The following is a 22,038-nucleotide window of genomic DNA, read 5'->3' on the forward strand; positions in this document are numbered from 1 at the left end:
TTGTTCATTTTGGCCACTCTGACTGGCGTGAGGTGATACCTGAGTGTGGTTTTGATTTGTATTTCTCTGATAAGGAGCGACGCTGAACATCTTTTCATGTGCCTGTTGGCCATCCGGATGTCTTCTTTAGAGAAGCGTCTATTCATGTTTTCTGCCCATTTCTTCACTGGGTTATTTGCTTTTCGGGTGTGGAGTTTGGTGAGTTCTTTATAGATTTTGGATACTAGCCCTTTGTCTGATATGTCATTTGCAAATATCTTTTCCCATTCCGTTGGTTGCCTTTTAGTTTTGTTGGTTGTTTCCTTTGCTGTGCAGAAGCTTTTTATCTTCATAAGGTCCCAGTAATTCACTTTTGCTTTTAATTCCCTTGCCTTTGGGGATGTGTCGAGAACTCCAGGTATCCTTTACCCAACTGCCCAAAAAGCTAAGAAGCTAAATACATTATTATACTCAAAACCCACTCAGGGCACAATAATTAGGAAGCTCTGATCTGAGGCAAATAGTTGTCCCTCTGCTTCCTAAACATGTGGAGAGTTACTGAACCAAGGCAGTTTATTTAAAAATCATGTACAGCACGGGTCGCCTGGGTGGCTCAGATGGTTAAGCGCTGGATTTGAGGTCAGGTCATGATCTCATGGTTCATGGGCTCAAGCCCCACATTGGGCTGTTAACAGCTCAGAACCTGGAGCCTGTTTCAGATTCTGTGTCTCCCTCTCTTTCTGCCCCTCCCCCACTCACACACACTCGCTCTCTCTCTCTTAAAAATAAACATTAAAACATTTTTTTAAAAAATTAGAAGTAAAATAAAAATCCTGTACACTAGAATCAAAGTGAAAGAATAGCAAGGGGAAATGGGGTGGGGCAAGAAGAAAGAAAGAAACTTTTCAGTTTGTAGCTTACGTTGAATTTTTAACCTCACAGATGCATTAGTTATAAAATTAAAAAGAAAAAAGTAAATAACTTGGATTATATTATCAGTTTCATTACTAATTATTTGTATGACTTTCAGTAGATGCCTTTATTTATGTGAGCTGTACTTTCTACACAGGGCAAATAAAACCAATAATCTTAAATGTGTTAGTACTTTGTTTTTTGTTTTTGTTTTTTTTTTAATAAAAGCAAAAGTAATACATTAAACCATGGCTTCTATAAGATTTCTTGTTCCTTATTACTATGGACCATGCACCTTTGATGCTCTGGCACTCTTGTTATTTCACACTAGCAAGCCATAATAAGGAAATATAAAGAGTAAGGATTTTCATTTAACATAAAAATCAGGTCATCACTGTATCTCATTGGTATTATTGCCACATTTTCCTTTCACACTCCAGACTCCGACTTCCTGACTCAAGAAGTAACTCAGCCTTTTCTGACGCTACTACTTGATGTTCTCTTCACTCCCTTAAATACACCATCCTACCTATATGCTCCACTGTTCAACAATTACCTGTCCAACTCGACAATGGTATCTGGTCCAAGAACTTTACCATCTCACACCCAGTACTAACACCTATCTCTTCAACCCCTAGCCATCGGTTCAAAGGACTCTGTTAAGATTGTGAACAGCTATACTATAGAGTAAGCACCCATGAAAATAAACTTAAATAATTTCATCTGCTCAGTCTGACTTCATATCCACTGCTGTTGAAATCTGAAATGCATCACAAGATTCACAGTATTTGAAGAGACGAGCAAAAAGAAAAAAAAATTGAAAAAGGCATTTACTAATTGCCCTTCCCCAGTCTCCAACTATGTTTCCGAGTATTATATAAACTTCTTTATGAGATACTTAATTCTCATTTTACAAATAAAAAGAATCTGAGATTAGGTCACACAACCACTAGGGAACAGAGCTAAAATACAAACCCAATTAGGCCTAACTCCAAAACCTGTCAACTTAATAAGCCACATTGCTAAAATGCTGACAACTAATTTATACCTATGACTGAAAGGGCGGGCCTATGCCAGCCAACTCCATCTTGTTCTGTGTCCTTCACCTTGACCACACCTCCTCCCCTTGAGTAACCCCCCCTCACCTGCCTAACAGGACTCGACCCTTCCCCAGGACCCTTCCCCAGCCAATCGGCTGAGGCCACAGCCATTACCTCACCAACTGCCCCTAGGCCCCAATAAAACCTTTGTCCTTTTGAAACTCGCTCTCTTTCCCTGGTATCTCACCGCTGCGTCGGTGCAGGTAGGGGATTGAGCTCGAGCTAGCTCGAATAAAGGCTCTTTGCTTTTGCATCAGATTCGGCTCCCTAGTGGTCTTTGGGGATCACGAATTCTGGGCATAACATGACCAACCTTAAAGGACACTTGTATTTAATGATGTACTATTATTTAAGAGAAACAAGTCCATACCTTTTTGTATAAAGCTGTTTTATCAGAATCCAAGACAATTATATTCCTTAGCTTTGCATTTATTTCAGTGGCTGAAGTCCTCATTATTATCTCAGAATCAAGCCCTAAGGGAATAAAAGAATGAATGAATGGCTTTTCTTTCATTTCATAGCTCTCATTTTTTTTTTCTGAAATTTTATTACCTTCAATCTTAATTTCAGAAATGTTACGTTTCTGATCTTGAATAAAGATCTGTAAACAAGATAATTCTGCCAAAATCTGCAAGGTAATAATATCTTCGTTCTTGGGTAGTTTTAAAGCTGCAAAAAAAAAAAAAAAATTGTAAAACATAAGGAAAAACTTTTAGTAGTTACCTCACTACCCTTATAAAGTAATTGAAGTATAAGATAAATTAATAATGCTAGAGGAAAACCTGATTTTCCATTCAATTGAAATTAAGATATTCCCTACTAAATTAGGAATTCTAAAACAACAATCAAACCTAATGAAAACAAAGCCAAACAAATCAAACAGACACAACCAAAAACTATTCCTAGATGAGACTAACAATTTAGTTTCATCCTGGATGACACGAAAAAAAATTGTAGTTGCAAAATCATCAATCATTTGAGACACAATGATTATTAGGTGGTATTTGTCATGGTCAAACCTGCAACTTTTCATTGCTTAAAAAATATATGCTTAAAAAATACAGTCTGATAGGATTAACATTTTTTTAGTTCTAAATTTCTAATCCAAAATTATGATATTAAATGCATGAATTTTAATTCAAATACTACTACTATATGATATTTGACTAAAAAGAGTGACATGATAAATAAAAACCATGTTTTCTTCACTGGTAAATACTTTCTTTTGCTGTTATTTTCTAAAATTTACCTGGTACATAATAATCTTTCTAGATGCTAATTTAAGCAACAGAATTCTGGAGCCAATATTATACATAAGGAAACAAAGAAAAAGCTAAAATTTATTGATCTACATGGTAAAAAACCTTGAAGCTGAATTTCAAACGTACACATTTTTTTAATGACCTCTCCTTTGTCTTCAGTCTCCGCAACAGACACAGAGGCTCGTTTTTCTTCTAGTTGTGGGAGTACATTATTAAAATAGTTTATTGTATTCAGAAGTGCTTCAGTATGTAAATGAATATCCAAAGAGGAAAAATTCACCTAAAGAACAAAGCTGATTTTAGTAACAGGTCAATAAATATCTGTTTGTTGCTCAGTATAAGGCACTATAATTTGTTGTAATAAGAATAAAATTCATGGGGCACCTGGATGGCTCAGTTGGTTAAGCTTTCAACTTTGACTTGGTTTCTGATCTCGCAGTTCATGAGTTCGAGAGTGGCATCGGGCTTTGCGCTGACAGCTCAGAGCCTGGAACCTACTTTCCATTCTGTGTTTCCCTTGCTCTCTGCCCCTCCCCCACTAGTGCCTGCACACATGCGCGCACTCTCTCTCTCTCTCAAAAATATTAAATATATCTAAAAAAGGAATAAAATTCATAATATTCCATTTTTATCCTCAAGGATTATACAGTTCTAGTTATAAAACAATTTCCATAATATAGTTACTTAGAAATACAGTATCTAAAAAATAAATTATTGTTCATTCATACCTTAATTAGTTGCACAACATTGTTGTAAGTACTTTTTAAATTAGGTAGATTCTTTTCTGCCTAACCAAAGAGAAAAAAGCAAATCCATTAGTATCTTGAAGTCGTATGTACATACAATTGTAACCAAGGTTCTTCCTAATTCTTCCCCTTTGTGAAAAAATTTGTGATAGAATTGTCTACCAAGTATCCAAATACTGTGCATGATATCTTTAGATCTGGAATGCTTTTGTCAAAAAAAGGCTATTTAACAATGCATAAACACCACCACAAACCCTAAAGTATCTCCATCAATAGTAAAAAAAAGTCTTAAAAGTGGTAAAATACTCTATCAGCATTGTTATTATAAAGTAATTATTAAATTAATGTGGCACTTACATAAAAATAGGTCAATGAAAATGCGGAATAAATCTTAAGCAGACCACAGTAATATAAAAACTTAATAAATGATGAAATCAAATGAAAGCCTCATCTCATATTAAATTCCATCAAGATTAAAAAGTTTGTTTTTGTTTTGTTTTGTGTTTTTGGTTATCTGATGGAGGGGAAAAAAGTCAAACTTCATGTCATTTCTACTTAGAACACAGGCCTGTTATTTTTCTATACGAAATGTTTAGAAACTAAAGGATGACAAAACAAGAAAAGCTTAAAGTTGTAGGAATTTTAGAAATCACGTTATAATGAAGATTAAACGAAACCTACCTAAATTTACAAAACTTGATTACAACATTTCAGAAGCACACTCACCACAGCAAGCATACAAATGGAAGTGCTTACCTTCACATACTCCAGTGTTAGCAGATCTTCCATCGTATTATCCAGCGTTGTAATCAAATAAACTGGTTTCTTGTTTTCATCTAAAAATAATGTTTTAAATTACTCTTTCACAGAAAAAACTTACAGAAAGTCAATAGCAGCAACATTAATAAAATAGAACTAGAAAAGAAGAATTTCCTGTGGCAGTTCTGAGCCTTCAATTCTGCCTTACCCAAGTCAGATCCCTCCTCCTTTATTTTAAACTCTAAAGCTGTAGTTTCTCCCAATTCCCTTCCCTTCTCTTATGGCACAAAGTTCAACAATCTTACCCTTTTAAACCCAGATAGGAGGTAAGGTAAGAAGTAGCAATCAGTAAAAGAAAAAACAGAGTTATTAGGACCAATGAAAGGACATGAAGAGAACTGCAGCCCTGAGCCACAGAAAAACCTAGAAAGAAAATGACAAGACTCCCTGGAAACCTATTGTCTTTAAGACGACAGATCAGGTGTGTGATGAGAAACTAAGTTCTTCTGTGTATTAGTTTAGATTAGAATAAATCCCCTGTAGTTGGTCTTCACTAGTTGTATTCTGGCTTCTGATTAAAACTTTGGAAAGTAAGTGGGAAAGCTGCCGTAGAGACTACAAAAACTACTAAGACTTTTGAGGGAAAAAAGTAACATATTCCACAGACTCTTCCAGATTTAAAAGCTTATTAGCTATTAAGCCAGCCTCCTACTGCACATGCTACTCACATTTCAATCTTTAAAAAGGTCCCAATTTTTCTCACACATTTATCCACAGAACTATTTACTGATCATTTATAAGAAACTGTGCTATTCACTTCCTCCCCCCCCAACTAAAAAAAAAAAAAATTATAGACATAGGTGTAGTGACAACTGTGTATCAGTACCCCTGTGTGCTGGGGGGGGGTTTCTTATCCTGTGCTTTTAGAAAAACAAAAAATCAACAGAATAATTTACAACTGCTAGAATACTTCTGGATTACTGGAGAACACTAAGGAAACTGGTTCACTTTTCTTTCCAATCACGAGAGCAAACTGTTTCTTGATGTAAAAAAGCCTAATAAGGTAAAACTCTGTATCTGCTAGGTATGATGGTTTTCTCAGCACAAGATAATCATAATAAAATCTACCACACTCGAGTTCTCAAGGGCTACAGAACAAGTGTAGAATAGGCAACTATAATGTATGAGTAAATCACATTCAGTGATTAAGGTTTCAGGCTGCCAATACTTTATTTGCTTTCTCAAATACAAAGATCACATTCAATCCAGGGCTCGACAAAGGGGAGGGTAGTTTTCATGACAGTAGCTAACTGACAGCTTTGCCTGGGAGTAAGTTCCTAGAGATGATGACCTTAAATCCTTGATACATATACAAGCATATCTTCTGCCTTTCTTAATTCCCATAGATAGATCTTGGGATCTATCAGATTCTACGACTGATTCTTAGAACATTAGATTCTAGGACGGCCAAAGTACCAAAATACTTACTTTTATACACATGTAAGCAGAATACATTTTTTTAGAAGTGAGTTCTATACCTGTTCTGGGGCTTGAACTCACAACCCTGAGATCAAAAGTCACATGCTTGGGGTGCCTGACAGGCTCAGCTGGTTAAGCATCCAACTTTGGCTCAGATCATGATCTCGTGGGTTTGTGAGGTTGAGTCTTGCATTGGGCTCTGCACCGTCAGTGTGGAGGATTCTCTCTCTCTCTCTCTCTCTCTCTCTCTGCACTCTTCCCCCCACTTGTGCACACACACTCAAAATAAACTTAAAAAGTCACATGCTCTACCAACTGAGCCAGCCAGATGCCCCAGATTTATATGGTCTCAAAAATAAATGTAAAGCTCTACTACTTTTAGTTACAAAAATTTTAAGCCAACTTGCACTAATAATCAGTTTGGACATCAATGGTCTAAATACATCAATTAAAAGATGCAGGTTACCACAGTGGACCAAACAAACAAGACCCAGCTATATATTGTCCATAAGAAATAACACTGTAAATAAAAGACACATACAGATTTAAAGTAAATGGATGAGGAAACCATAGCATGTAAATACTAATAAAATGAAAAAAGGGATAGCTATGTTAATTTTCAGACAGAGCAGACTCCAAAGCAAGAAAAGTTATCAGGGGAAATGAAAGTTATTATATAATGATAAAGGGGCCAATTCTCCATGAATACATAACAATCCTTAAGCTGTATGCATCTTAACAACAAAGCATCAAAATATGTGAGGCAACGGGGCGCCTGGGTGGCGCAGTCGGTTAAGCGTCCGACTTCAGCCAGGTCACGATCTCACGGTCCGGGAGTTCGAGCCCCGCGTCAGGCTCTGGGCTGACGGCTCAGAGCCTGGAGCCTGTTTCCGATTCTGTGTCTCCCTCTCTCTCTGTCCCTCCCCCGTTCATGCTCTGTCTCTCTCTGTCCCAAAAATAAATAAACGTTGAAAAAAAAAAATTAAAAAAAAAAAAATGTGAGGCAAAACACTGATAATACTGAAAGGAGAAACAGATGAACCCACTATCACAGTTAAGACTTCAACATTCCCCTATCAGAAATGGACAGATCCAGCAGACAAAAAAATCAGTAGGGACATAGTTGAAATCAGTAGTAGTACTATCAATCAACTGGACACAACGGATATCTATAGTTTACTTCCTCCATTACTTGCAGAATACACCTTCTTAAGCTCCCACAGACTGATCAGCAACATAGACAACATTCTGGGCCATAAAACACACCTTCCTAAATTCAAAAGATAAATAAAATAAAAACCACACAGTGTCTGCACTCAGACCACAATGGAATTCAATTACAAATCAAATAATATACTTGGGGAATTCCAAAATATTTGGAGAATCAGCAACACTTCTCATAACACATGAGTAAAAGAAGAAATCTCAAACTGAAAACATTAGAAACTGAGTAGGAAAACACACCTCATCAAAATTTGAGACTAATAGTAAAAGCACTGCTTACAGGGAAATGTTAACATTGAATGCATATGTTAGAAGATATAAAATCAATAATCTAAGCTTCCACCTTAGGAAAGTAGAAAAAGAAGATCAATTGATGTAAGCAAAAGGAAAGAAATAAAAATCAGATCAAAATCAATGAAACTGAAAATAAAAAAGCTTTAGACAAATTGAAGAAACCATAAAAGATTCTTTGAAAGGATCAATAAAATTTATAAGCCTCTAGCCAGGCTAACTAAGAAACAAAGAGGACACAGATTACTAGTATCAGAAGTAAAAGAGGAGAAATTATGGTATCATGAACTTAAAAGGATAATTAAAAAATACTATACACAACTCTGCCCACAAAAGTAGTAACTTAATGAAATGTACCAATTCCTTGAAAAATATAACCTGCCAAACTCACACAAGAATCAACAGACAACCTGAATAGGTTCATATCTATTAAAGAAATCAAGTCAATAATGAATAACCTAAAAAAGAAAACACCATGCCTAGAAGGGTTCACTGGTGAATTCTAATAAACATTTGAGAGAAAAATTGTAACAATTCTTTACAATCCCTTTCAGAGGATACAAACAGAAAGAAAGCTTGCTAACTCATTCTATGAAATCAGAATTACCCTAATACCAAAACCTTACAGCAAAGGCATTAGAAAAAAGAAAAAAGAAAAAAAAAAGGGGGAAGAAAGAAAAGAAGGAAAACTACAGACTAGTAACTCTCTTTAAAATGTATATAAAACTGGAGAGTGTTATGCTAAGTGAAATAAGTCATACAGAGAAGGACAGATTCCATATGTTTTCACTCCTATGTGGATCCTGAGAAACTTAACAGAAGACCATGGGGGAGGGGAAGGAAAAAAAAAAATGGTTAGAGAGGGAGGGAGCCAAAACAGAAGACTCCTAAAAACTGAGAACAAACTGAGGGTTTATGGGGGTGGGAGGGCGGGGTGGGTGAGTGATGGGTATTAAGGAGGGCACCTGTTGGGATGAGCACTGTTGGGGTGTTGTATGGAAAACAATTTGACAATAAATTTCATATTAAAAAAAATGAATACAAAAATCTTCAACAAAGTACAGTATTAGTAAATTGAATCCAACAAAGTGTAAAAAAACAATATGCACCATGACCAAGTAAAGTTTATCCCAAACTTCAAGGCTAGCTCAACACTGGAAAATCAACTGATGTAATCACATCAACAGGCTTCACAAGAAAAATTACATGATCATATAAACAGATGCAGAAAAAGCATATGACCATATCCAATAAACATTCATGATAAAAACCCTCAGTAAACTAGAAATAAGGAACTTCCTAACTTAAGAATATCTTCTAAAAACCTACAGCTAACTCCATGCTTAATTGTGAGAAACTCAAGGTTTTCACACTAAGGGACAAGGTAAGAGGTCCTTCCCTTTTTACTGATGTCAACATCATACTGTTAAGTGTCAGAAAATGCAGTAAAAGAAGAAATAAAAGGTATTTTCTTTTATTTCTGGGAAGGAAGGCATAAAATTGTCTTTGTTCACAAATGACATGATCATCTATGTAAAACTTTTGGAAGAATCAACATCAAAAAAACCCTCCTGGAACTAATAAGCCATTAGAGCAAAGTTGTAGGATACAAGGTTAATATACAAGTCAAAAGCTTTCCTATGTACCAAAACTGGATAACTAGAATTTGACATTAAAAACATAACACCAAAAACAAACAAACAGTACCATTTATATTAGTCTTTTCAACAAATGTTGATGGAACAAATGGACATCAACAGGAAAAGAAAATCTAGACATAGAGATTATACCCTTCACAAAAATCAACGCAAAAAGGACCACAAATCTAAATGTAAAATGAAGAACTATAAAACTTAAAGAAGGGATCATAGGAGAATATTTAGATACCCTTCATTTTGGCAATGACTTTTTAGATACAACATCCAAGGCATGATGCATGGGGAGAAAAAAAAAAAAACCTCATAAAGGACTTCATTAAAACATTCTGTTCTGCTAAGGACAATGTCAGTAAAATGAAAAAAACTAGCCATAGATGAGGAGAAAATATTTGCAAAAGATACATGATAAGGGACTGTTATCCAAAATATATAAGTAACTCTTAAAATTAATCAAGAAAAAACAAACACCATTAAAACAATAGACCAAAGGGGCGCCTGGGTGGCTCGGTCGGTTAAGCATCTGACTTCGGCTCAGGTCACGATCTCATGGTCCGTGGGTTCGAGCCCCGCAGCGGGCTCTGTGCTGACTGCTCAGAGCCTGGAGCCTCTTTCAGATTCTGTGTCTCCCTCTCTCTGTGACCCTCCCCCATTCATGCTCTGTCTCTCTCTGTCTCAAAAATAAATAAACGTTAAAAAAATTTTTTTTTACATAAAAAAAAATTAAAAAAACACAATAGACCAAAGACCTTAAGAGATACCTCACCAAAGAAGACACACAGAAGCAAAATCAACATAGGAAAAGATGCTCTACACATGTCTTTAAGGAACTGCAAAACAAAAACAAATATGGGCGCCTGGATGGCTCAAATATCTGACTTCCACTTTGGCTCAGGCCATGATCTCATGGTTTGTGGGGGTTTGAGCCCTGCATTGGGCTGTGCTGACAACTCAGAGCCTGGAGCCTGCTTCGGATTCTGTGTCTCCCTTGCTCTTTGCCCCTCCCCCACTTGTGCTCTCTCTCTCAAAATTAAAAAGTAAAAAAAAATTTTTTTAAACAAACAAAAAAACCGCTGAGCTGCCCATTTCATACCTTACTGGAATGCTCAAAATCAAAGAGAGTAACACCAGGTGAAGATATGAAGCAACAGGAACTCTCATTCTTTGCAGATGAGAATGCTAAATGGTATAAGTCACTTTGGAAGAGAGCTGTATTGTTTCTCACAAAACATACTCTTAAACCATATGACCCAACAATTGTGTTCCGTGGTATTTATCTATTTTTTTTTTAATTTTTTTTTCAACGTTTATTTATTTTTGGGACAGAGAGAGACAGAGCATGAACGGGAGAGGGGCAGAGAGAGAGGGAGACACAGAATCGGAAACAGGCTCCAGGCTCTGAGCCATCAGCCCAGAGCCCGACGCGGGGCTCGAACTCACAGACCGCGAGATCATGACCTGGCTGAAGTCGGACGCTTAACCGACTGCGCCACCCAGGCGCCCCCGTGGTATTTATCTAGAGCAGTTGAAAACTTATGCCCACACAAAAATCTTCATACAGATGTTTATTGCACCTTTATTCAGAACTCTAAAAACTTATGTGTGAACCAAGATGTCCTTTATTAAGTGAATGGAAAAATAAACTGTGGTACATCATACAATGGAACATTATCCAGCACTGAAAAGAAGTGAGCTATGAAGTAATGAAAGGTTATGGAAATAGTAACTTAAATACATATTACTAACTGAAAAAAAAGTCAGTCTGAAAAGCAAAATCCAGTATGATCCCAGGGATGTGACATAGGGATGACATCCCAGGATGTGGGGAAAAGGATAAAATATGGAAACAGTTAAAAGCTTGGTGGTTGCCAGGAGAAGGGGGAGGACAGAAAAGGATGAATAGGTGGAACACAGAGGATTTTTAGAGTAGTGGAACTGCGTATGATAATATAATGGTGGATACATGTCGTTATATACGTGTCCAAAACCCTCAGAATGCACAGCACCAAGTTGAACCCTGATATAAACTATGGACTTTGTACTACATCAATGTAAGTTCATCAACTGCAACAAATTCCTCTGGTGGGGGATGTTTATAATGGGAGAGGTATAGCATGTGAAAAGTACCTGAGGAAATCCATATACTATCTGCTGACTGTACTGTGATTCAAAAACTGCTCTAAAAATAGTCTATTAAAATTTACTGTAATTTCTACTCATATGATGTTCTTCTGCTACAAAGAAGTTTTATAAAATTAAAATTAACCTACTAAATTTTTTTTAGTTGAAACAAAAATTTTTTTGAGAGAGAGAGAGAGAGAGAGAGAGAGTGTGTGTGTTTGCGCGCGCGAGGGAGAGGGGCAGCGGGAGACAGAGAATCTTAAGCAGGCTCCATGATTGGCATAGAGCCCAATGTGGGGCTCAATCCCACGATCCTGGGATCATGATCTGAGCCAAAATCAAGAGTTGGACACTCAACTGACTGAGCCACCCCGGCACCCCAATCATTTCTCTTTCATAAACGGGGTATAATTCACATAGAACAATGCATTAGTCTCAGGTATAAAATATAATGATTCAATATCTGTAAGTCTAGTTAACATCTGTCCTCATACGTAATTACAATTTTTTTCTTGTAATGAGGACTTTCAAGATTATCTTAGCAGGTCTCAAATAGGCAATTAGGTATTGTTAACTATAGCCACTATGCTATACTTTGCATCCTACTGATTTTCTAACTACAAGTTTACATCTTTTGGACCCCCTTCACCCATGCCAACTACCACGCCACCCCACCCCCACCTCTGACAACCACTAATCTGTTCTATGTACCTATCAACTTGGATTGTTTGTAAAGATTCCACATATAAGTGAGATCAGATGGTATTTGTCTTTCTCGGACTTATTTCACTTAGCCTAAGGCCCTCAAGGTCCATCCATGTTGTCACAAATGGCAAGATTTCATTCCTTTTTATAGCTGAATAGAATTTCATTGTGTATCTGTGTATGTATGTAAATAGGATATCTTCTTTATGCACTCATTCATTGATTGAACTTAGGCTGTTTCCATACCTTGGCTATTGTACATAGGGCTGCAGTGAACATCGGGTACCCTTCTCTTTTTGAGTTAGTGTTTTCATTTTCTTTGGGTAAATACTCAGAAGTGGAATTGCGAGATCATATGATACTCTATTTTAGATTTTTTGAGGAATGTACATGTGATCTTCCATAATGTCTGCACTAATTTGGTAGTGCACAAGGATTTACTTTTCTCCACATCCTTGTCAACACTTGTTATTTCTTGGGGTTTTTTTGATAGCAGCCATACTGACAGGTGTGACGTCATATCTCACTGTGGTTTTAAGTGGCATTTCCCTGACAATCAGCAATATTCAGTATCTTTTCATGTACCTGTTAACCATCTGTATGTCTTCTTTGAGAAAAATGTTTTTTAGATCCTCTGTCCATTTTTTAAACTGAATTGGGTTTTGGTTATTGAGTTGCAAGAATTCTTTATATATTTTGGATATTAACCACTGATCAGATATGTGATTAGCATGTATCTTCTCCCATCCAGTCAGCTGCTTTTTCAATTTGTTGGTGGATTCCTTGGCTGTGGAGAAGCTTTTTGGCTTAATGTATTCCTACTTGTTTATTGTTGCCTTTGCTTTTGGAGTCAGATCAAAAAGAATCAACACAAGACTAATGTAAAGGCACTTACTGCCTACATTTTCTTCTAGGAGTTTTATGGTTTCAGGTTTTTTATTCAAGTCTTCAACTATCTTCAGTTAATTTTTGTGAATGGTATAAGATAGCAGTTTCATTCTTTTGCATGTGGCTGTCCAGTTTTCATAGCACCATTTATTGAAGAAACTATCCTTTCTTCATTTTATGCTCTTGACTCCTCTGTCATAAAGTAATGGACCATATGTTAATGGGTCTGTTTCTAGGTGCTTTTTGGTTCCATTGATTGGTGAGTCTGCTTTTATGTTGGTACCATAAAGTTTTGTTTTGCGTCAGTACCACAGATAGCTTTGTAATATATTTTGAAATCAAGGAACATCATGCCTCCAGTTTTGTTCTTCTTTCTCAAGACTTCTGTGGGTATTTGGGGTGTTTTGTGGTGACTGACAAATTTAGAATTCTTTTTTCTATTTCTGTGAAAATGACACTGGAGTTTTGATAGGGATTGTGTCGAATCTGTAGATTGCTTTGAATAGTATGAACACTTTAATTGTATTAATAATTCTAAGCCATAAGGATGGACTATCTTTCCATTCATTTGTTTTAATTTCTTTCATCACTGTCTTACAGTTTTCAGTATACACATCTGTCACCTTCTTAAAGTTATTCTTATGTGTTTCATTCTTTTTGATGGAATTGCAAATGGGATTGTTTTATTTTTTCATTTGAGTAAATTTTCTTTTCAGAAAGTCATCATTCATTCCAGTTTGTTAACAAATGGGACTGTCTTCCTAACTTCTTTTTCTCATAGTATATAGAAACCCAACAGAATTTTGTGTTTTTCTATCCTACAACATCACTGAATATATTGATTAGTTGTAGCCGTTTTTTTGGTGGAACCTTTAAGGTTTTCTAGATGTGATACCATGTCATCTGCAAACAGTTACAATTTTACTACTTGGGTCAAAAAAGAATTACTGCAGATATTAACATTTTTTACTGGGTCAATAAATCCAAAGAAAAATTTTAAAAAATACCTTAAGACCAATGAGAACATAAAATACAACATACTAAAGTTTATGAAATGCAGCCAAAGTGTTTCTAAGAGGGCAGAGCACAGCAATACAGAGCACAGCAAAAACCTTCAGAAACAAGAAAATATTCAAATAAACAATCTAACTTTACACCTCAAGGAACCAGATGAAGAACAAATGAAACCCCAAATTAGAAGGAAATAAAAGAGCAGAAATAAAGAAAATAGAGACTTAAAAAAACAACTGAAAGGATCAATAAAACTAAGTGCTGGTTTCTTAAAAAAAAAAAAAAAGAGAGAGGGCTCAAATAAAATCAGAGATGAAAAAGGAGACATGACAAATAAATGATAACCAAAGAAATACAAAGGATCATAAGAGACTACTAAGAAAAACCCTAACACTAACAATTGGACATCTGAAAAGAAATAAACTCAGAGACTTAATAGAACTTCCTATACTTAATAATGAAGAAACAGAAAATACTAAGACCAATTACTTGCAAACACAAAAAAACAAAAAACGGAATCATTAATCAATAACCTCTAAACAGGGTTGCCTGGTGGCTCTGTCAGTTAAGCATCCAATTCTTGATTTCAGCTCAGATCATGATCTCACAGTTCATGGGATCAAGCCCTGCATTCGGCTCTGTGCTGACAGTGTGGAGCCTGCTTGGGATTCTTTCTCTCCCCCCCCTCTGCCCTTCCCCCCACATGCACACATGCTCTCTCTCAAAATAAATAAATAAACATTAGAAAACAAAAAAAACCTCCGAACAAACCAGACAGCTTAACAGATGAATATTACCAAACATTAAACAAAGTATTAATACTAATCTTTCTGAAGAAACACGTCAAAAGAAATAGGAGGAAACACTTCCAAACTCCTTTTACAAGTCTAGCATTGCCCTGGCAACAAATCCAGACAAATTTACCACAAGAAAATATTATTACAGGCCAATATTTTAGATGAACATAGATGCAAAGATCCTCAACAAAGTACAAGCAAATTCAACAATACATTAAAAGGATCTTACACAATAATCAAGTAGGATTTATTCCAAGGATGGTTCAAAATCCAGAAATCCGTCAATGTGATATACCACATTAACAAAATGAAGGAGAAAAATCATATGATCTCAATGAATGAAGAAAAGCATTTGACAAAATTTATATAAAAACTTTCAACAAAGTGAGTATAGAGAGAACATACCTCAACATAATAAGGACCACATATAATAAGCCCACAGCTAACATATTTAATGATGGAAAGCTGAAAGCTTTTACTCTAAAATCAGGAACAAGACAAGGATGTCCACTCTAATCACCTTTATTCAATATAGTACTAGAAGTCCTAGCCAGAGCAATTACACAAGAAAAATAAATAAAAGGCACTCACAATGGAAATAAATCATTTTCCTTAATCATTCCATCAACCATTGAGAATTATCTTACAAAAATAAACCTAAAAATGTAAAGGAAGAAATATATATAACACCCTCTCTTAAATGTCTAAGACAATAAATGGAAATATCCAATGTATTATATAATTTATCCATTAGGATTCTGGAAATAAAATGTTTATCTTACACAAAATAATGCTATGTCCTGCTGCCCAAGGATGTCCATGCTATGTTTCCCTAAAACCTGAGAATACATTACCTTATACAGCAATAAAGACTCTGCAAAGGTGATTAAGGTAAAGAGAACATTATCCTGGACTGAAGCTATAGACACGACAACATGAGAACGATCTACCACCCTGCTCTGGTTCTGAAATATAGGGAACTATGTGCATGTACTAGAGAGGCCCACAGGAGGTTGAGGCTAGCCCTCACCTAATAGGCAGAAGGAAACATATTTAAACCACATAGAAACGAATTTTGCCAACAACCGAATGAGCAAGGAAATGTATCCTCCCCTAGAGCCTCCAAAAAGGAACTCCTATTGGCACCCTGATTTTTACCTGTTGAGACTTATGTCAGACTTCTGATTAATAGAATTTTAAGATAATAAAATTCTGTTGTAAGACACTAAGTCTTTGGTAAACTGTTACATTACCAACAGGAAATTAATTCAGCATTGTAGTAGGTAGATTAGGTAGATTTAAAATTAAACCAGGACTATTTTATTTTCCTTAATGAAAAAAAATTATCTTCATTTTCTCTTTGATCGACCTCTCTAGATTCCCAAGTACAAGATAAAAACTGAAGACCAACTCATAACATAGTATTTCTTGGAGAATATTTTAACAAACATACTGATTTAAAGCCTAGAGAATTTAAAACTCTCCAGTAGGGAGTCAAACAATAAAGTTAATTTATTTATTTTAAAAAAATGAGACACTTACCAAAGTATTCTGGGCATTTTAAGCAGAACTCTTTCAAAAAGGCATTTGCTTTCAAATCAAATGTTCTAAGCTCAACATCTGTGCCCAGTCCTAAAACATCAATTTCTACCACAGGTAGTTCACAATCTCCAACAAGGTGATAAAACTGAATCAAAACCTGGAGAAGAAAGAAAAAAGGGAACTACCACCACCTAAAACAAAAAACTGTTTATGTCGATGGTGATTATATATGAATATGTAAGGTATATACATGATATATAGTTAAATTTCAGGGGAGATTTTACATACACATATACAAACTTATGCTATACAAATAATTATCTTTAATAAATGTACACTGATAACCATAATATCTAATCTACACCCCTAACTTTTGATTAGGAAAATTATCTTCAAAAAAAGTGAAGGGAAAGTCACATAGCAACATCTGGATTCAGCTTACGTAGGATGAAAACAGAATGCATATTAGTAATATGTGAACAGCAGAAATGACGAACTTAAATAAGCCATGTTAATTTTACCATGTACATACCTCTGGCACTTCAAATCTTATTTTATACTGAATCATATTTTTTGTATAATCTGGCTTTTGAAACTTTTTCTGTTGACAACTTTTAACTCCAGTGGGAGACTGAGGAGGCTCTTCCAAGGGACTACACAGTGCGTCAAAAAATTCTTCCTCTGAATCTAAAAATTACAGAACGCTATTTAAGTCAATAATCAAAATGATTGATTTAGCAACATTTTTATAATTTATTGAAATAAATATGAATGCTAATATGTTAAGGGTCTAAATGTTCCAGGATCTAAACATCAAAAACTGAATGTAAAGAACATAGAGATTTTGTCTGAAAGAATACCATTTTTGACCAAAAAAAGTACAGAAAATATAAAATTCATCTTTAGCTTAACGAACATCACCTTTTAAAGTTATTAGTCTATGTAAAAATTTCAAAAGAAAATTTTATAGCAAATGCCAATGATTACACACATAATGAATTTTCAAACAAACACACTAAGATGCTCACTATATCTGGATAATGAAACAGGACTTAGTTATAAAATCTACAATATTAAAAGCACACAGCAGGCCCTGAGATTTGGATGAAGAAACTGAAATCAATCACTACTGAATTCATATGTGTGTGTGTGTATGTGTGTGTGGACACATATATATGATAAAAAATTTCTACAATTTGCCATTAAAAACAACTCCAAAACTAGTAAAACTATTAAAAGAAGATTCAAAGAAAACTAAAACCACCTGAAGTATGTCCCGAACAACCCAAGACTGAATTTAGGGCAGAATATCTCAAAAATAGCTCCTCCCTGCCCCATTTACCACAAAGAAAAACATTCTTTTAGAAAACCAAGGATTAAAACGGCAACTTCAGTTACTTACCATTTAGCAACTTTTAAAGCCTTAAAAACAGAGAAATACATTTGCTTTTCTTTCCAATGTGGCCAAGAAAAAGCAGATATCTGTTATCAATATATTTACCAGTTTTCATATGTGAATGTAGTAGGTATTAAGTCTTGATTTTTTTGTTTAGTAACAAAAAAGGAAAATATAAAACTAAAATTTTACTATAACAAAACTCTCTAAATAATTAAGTAATATCATAAATTAGGTATCAACAGCTTCACTAGGGCTCCTAGCTCAAAGGAGGATAAAAAGATTAACTTACTAGTAGACTTTGAGATTACAAGTTTAAATTTTACATACCAAAAAACCCCACGGCAAAAGCAACTTTAAGGAACACCCAAGTTCTAGTGTTTAAAGGAATTTTAGTGAAATTTCCAAAAAATACATAAATATCTGCTAATGTTTGAAATTTTTAATATGGTCTCAAATGAAAATTATATTCCTAACACATTTTAATAAGAAAAACTTCCTAAAGCGGTTGCATTTTACCATCTTCGACATATGGAAGTTCCAGGAGAGGAAGCACTTTCTGTGAAATCTGTGATGTTCCCAAAGAAGTCGACCTTTGAATCTGGAAGAAAAGTAATTCACTGTTAATTAGCACAAAGATTTTTATTCAAAGTCCTAAGACAATTTTTACCTAAATAAATAAATAAATCTCCCTTCGAATTAATTAAGGAAAAAAACCTAGTCTGAATTAGAAAAGTAAATAATAAAATTTGGTTTAAAGATGTGGTTTTACAATTTCAAGGCTAAATATAAACGGTCGAACTATTACATTAATTTTCTTGTTGACAGGCTTTGAGTAGAAAAAGTTCTTAGATACAATGTTAATTCAACCTATCACTAAATATACATATCAGAACATACATGGGAAAAAAACCGTTCTTCATATTTTAAACCTACCGAGTTGAGAAACTTGCAGTTTTAAATTTTTGAAAGATCATTAAATTGGCTTTTTTACTGCTATGAGAAATACAGCACACAAAAACATATAATACAATTTAATAAAAATAACAATAAAAGACATCCCTGAATCTTCTACCCTGGCCAAAAAATTAAGCGGTACTACAGAAGCATCTTTTGTGATCCTCCTTGATTATGTTCCCTACAACTGATCATGATTTCACTTTTAGTTACTTGTTTTCAACCTTCTATGAAAGATTCTCTAAATATAACACTGTTTATCAACTTCTTTCTAAACTGTACGAAAAGGAAATAATATCACATATGTTCCTGTGACATTCTTCAAAACAATCTTTAAATTTTATCCATATTGGTAGTTCATTCATTCTCACTGCTATACTATATTACACTGATAAATGACTACTTAATTGTCCACTACACTGTTGATATATATGTGTACTGTTTATAGATTTTTTGCTTTTACTCACAGTGCCACCATGAGCCTCCTTGAACATGCCTCCAGATGCTCATGTATAAGATTTTCCACGGTGTATATATCAAAGAGTAGAACTGCATATATTCACTTTACTAAGTGTTACCAATTTGTTTTCACAAGTAGTTGTGACACATGAAACTAACATCAGCAGGTTAGATTTGGTATGGCTCCGTGGCCTCACAAATTCTTAGTGTTTTCAAACATTTAAAATTTTGGCAATCTTCCTGGAAATTTCACCATAGTTTTAATTAGAATTTCAAAAATGAGTTATAGTTATATATCATATCACAGGTTCATGAATTGGTTTGTTTTTCTCTGAATCCTATTCATCTGGGGAAAACATTTTTATTGAAACACATCCTACTCCTGAGGAGTATATAACTAAGTACTATATAAGGTTAAGTTTTCATAAAGAAAACACATCCATGCACCCAAAATTCACATCCAGGAATAAAACATTACAATCATGCAGAAACTTCCATCATGCTCCTCACAAGAATTAGGCATGAATCACTACCCCCAAAAGCAACAACTATGCAGTCCTAATTTCAATTCTGAATGTTCTGAAATTTTTTACATCTATATTAATGATCAAATGGCTTTGTTTTGCATTTTCCTGATGAGTAATAAAATTAAACACGTTTAATTTTTCACGTTTCTGCTCATTTTTTATGGGCTGTTCATCTCCCTATATATTTTAGATGAAGTATTATGTACATTATATGTGTTACAAATATTTTTCTCAATTCCACGGCTTACCTTTTTCATTTTTAACAGCTGTCTTTCAAAAAGTAGAACATTTTAATTTTCATCAATTTATTTTTCTTATTTGCACTTTTTATCCCAAGATATCTTCACCTCCCATAAACACTTAAAAGACTTTCTCTTATATGCTAAACAAACTCAATACCTTTGGGCATTTACATTTATGTCAATGTTCCATTTCACATTAAATCCCATGTACATTATTTTCTTTCCCACTTGGAAATTAGTTATTTCAAAACCATTTATTGAAATGTCTACCATATTTCCCCTTACTTATTTATTAGGTTGGCATCTTTGTATGAAATCAAACATATATTAACTGTGGATTATATTGTGGATTTATGTCCAAACATTATTCTCCTTCATTGATCTGTAGGTCTATTCTCATATGAAAATGACACTTTGTTTAATAAAGTAGCTATAAAATAATCCTTGAAATCAAGCATTAAAAAACCTCAACATTATTCTGATCCAAAAATTGTTTTGGCTAAAATTATGGAAGCAGCCCTGTGGTATATATATGCAGTGCAATATTATTAAACCATAAAAAAAGAATGAAATCTTGCCATTTGTAGCAACATGACTAGATCTAGAGAGTATAGTGCTAAGTGAAATAAGCCAGAAAAAGACAAATACCAAATGATTTCACTCACATGTGGAATTTAAGAAACAAATGTACAAAGGAAAAACAAGACAAACCAAACAGCAGACTCTTACCTACAGAGAACAAACAGATGGTTAAAGCGGGGGAATGGGGATGGGGGAAACAGGTGAAGGAGGTTAAGAGTACACATATCTTGATGAGCACTAGTGTTGAATCACTGAATTTTACACCAGAACAAATATAATGCTGTATGTTAACTATACTGGAGTTAAAATTAAAAATAAGAGTAAATAAAATTGTTTTGGCTAATATGTGCCCTTTACATTCCACATATACTTTATAATTAGCTTGTTAATTTCTGGAAGAGATATCTGGTATTCTGATTGAGGTTATGAGAAATCTCTAAGTTTGGAGAGAACTGCCATCTTAACAAGGTCAGGCCTCCAATCCTTGACTATGCCTATCATTCTACTGTTTAGGTTTTAATTTTTTTTTTTCAGAAATGTTTTGCAGTTTTAGGTTTACAGGTCTTGTACTTCTTTTGTTAAATTTTTCTGTGGGGCACCTAGGTGGCTCAGTCGGTTCAGTGTCCAACTCTTTTTTTTCCCCAATGTTTATTTATTTATTATGAGAAAGAGCACACGCAAGCAGGGAAGGAGCAAAGAGAGAGACGGGGAGAGAGTAAATCCCAAGCAGGCTCTACACTGTTAGCATGGAGCCCCATGTGGGGCTCAATCTCAACCATGAGATCATGACCTGAGCACAAATCAAGAGTTAAATGCTTAAGTGACCGAGCCACCCAGGCACCCCCGGTGTCCGACATTTGATGTATAATTAATAAATAACTCAAAATAAATAAACTCTCAAAATAAACTTAAAAGTTTTTTAAGAATTTAGCCTTTTTAATGTTATGAATGGAATAATTTTCATTTCATTTTTAGAAATGACTATTTACATTGACAATGTATCTTGCAAACTTATGAACCTTGCTTACTGTTACTAATGGTAGTTTTCTACATTCCTTAGGACTTTCTGCATGACTCATCATTTCATCTGCAAATAAAGCTAGTTTTACTTTTTCTTTCCAATCTTGTCTTTATTTTTCTTGTTTTGTTGCAGAAGCTAGAGTATTCACACTATGAACCTGAATAGAAGTGATGAGAAAAGGCATTTCTTGAACTATTCTGTACCTTACAGGGAAAGCATTCAGTGTTTTTCAAATTAAGTATGATAATACCTATAGGTTTTTCCTAGATGTCCCTTACACCAGGTTGAAGAGACCCTCTTTTATTCCCCACTTAAGAATTTTTATCATCAATAACTGTGGATTTTGTGAGAAATTTTTTCTCTTCTACTGAGATCATATACTT

General features: G+C 34.7%; 1 protein-coding gene across 1 annotated transcript in view; it reads right to left on the reverse strand.

Annotated features, from left to right (window-relative positions):
* Positions 1-22,038, reverse strand: part of VPS13A (vacuolar protein sorting 13 homolog A) — a 265,687-nt gene that overhangs the window by 145,385 nt on the left and 98,264 nt on the right. Inside the window, exons 24-31 of the mRNA XM_040449254.1 lie at positions 18,387-18,468; positions 17,004-17,158; positions 16,472-16,628; positions 4,756-4,835; positions 3,982-4,041; positions 3,380-3,533; positions 2,544-2,660; positions 2,362-2,465 (exon numbers count right to left, since the gene is read on the reverse strand). Of these exons, the coding sequence (XP_040305188.1) occupies positions 2,362-2,465; positions 2,544-2,660; positions 3,380-3,533; positions 3,982-4,041; positions 4,756-4,835; positions 16,472-16,628; positions 17,004-17,158; positions 18,387-18,468 (909 nt within the window). The remainder of the gene's footprint in view (positions 1-2,361; positions 2,466-2,543; positions 2,661-3,379; positions 3,534-3,981; positions 4,042-4,755; positions 4,836-16,471; positions 16,629-17,003; positions 17,159-18,386; positions 18,469-22,038) is intronic.

The sequence above is a fragment of the Herpailurus yagouaroundi genome, unplaced genomic scaffold (assembly GCF_014898765.1).
Source record: "Herpailurus yagouaroundi ecotype Mexico unplaced genomic scaffold, PumYag 199, whole genome shotgun sequence".
Taxonomy (NCBI): Eukaryota; Metazoa; Chordata; class Mammalia; order Carnivora; family Felidae; genus Herpailurus; species Herpailurus yagouaroundi.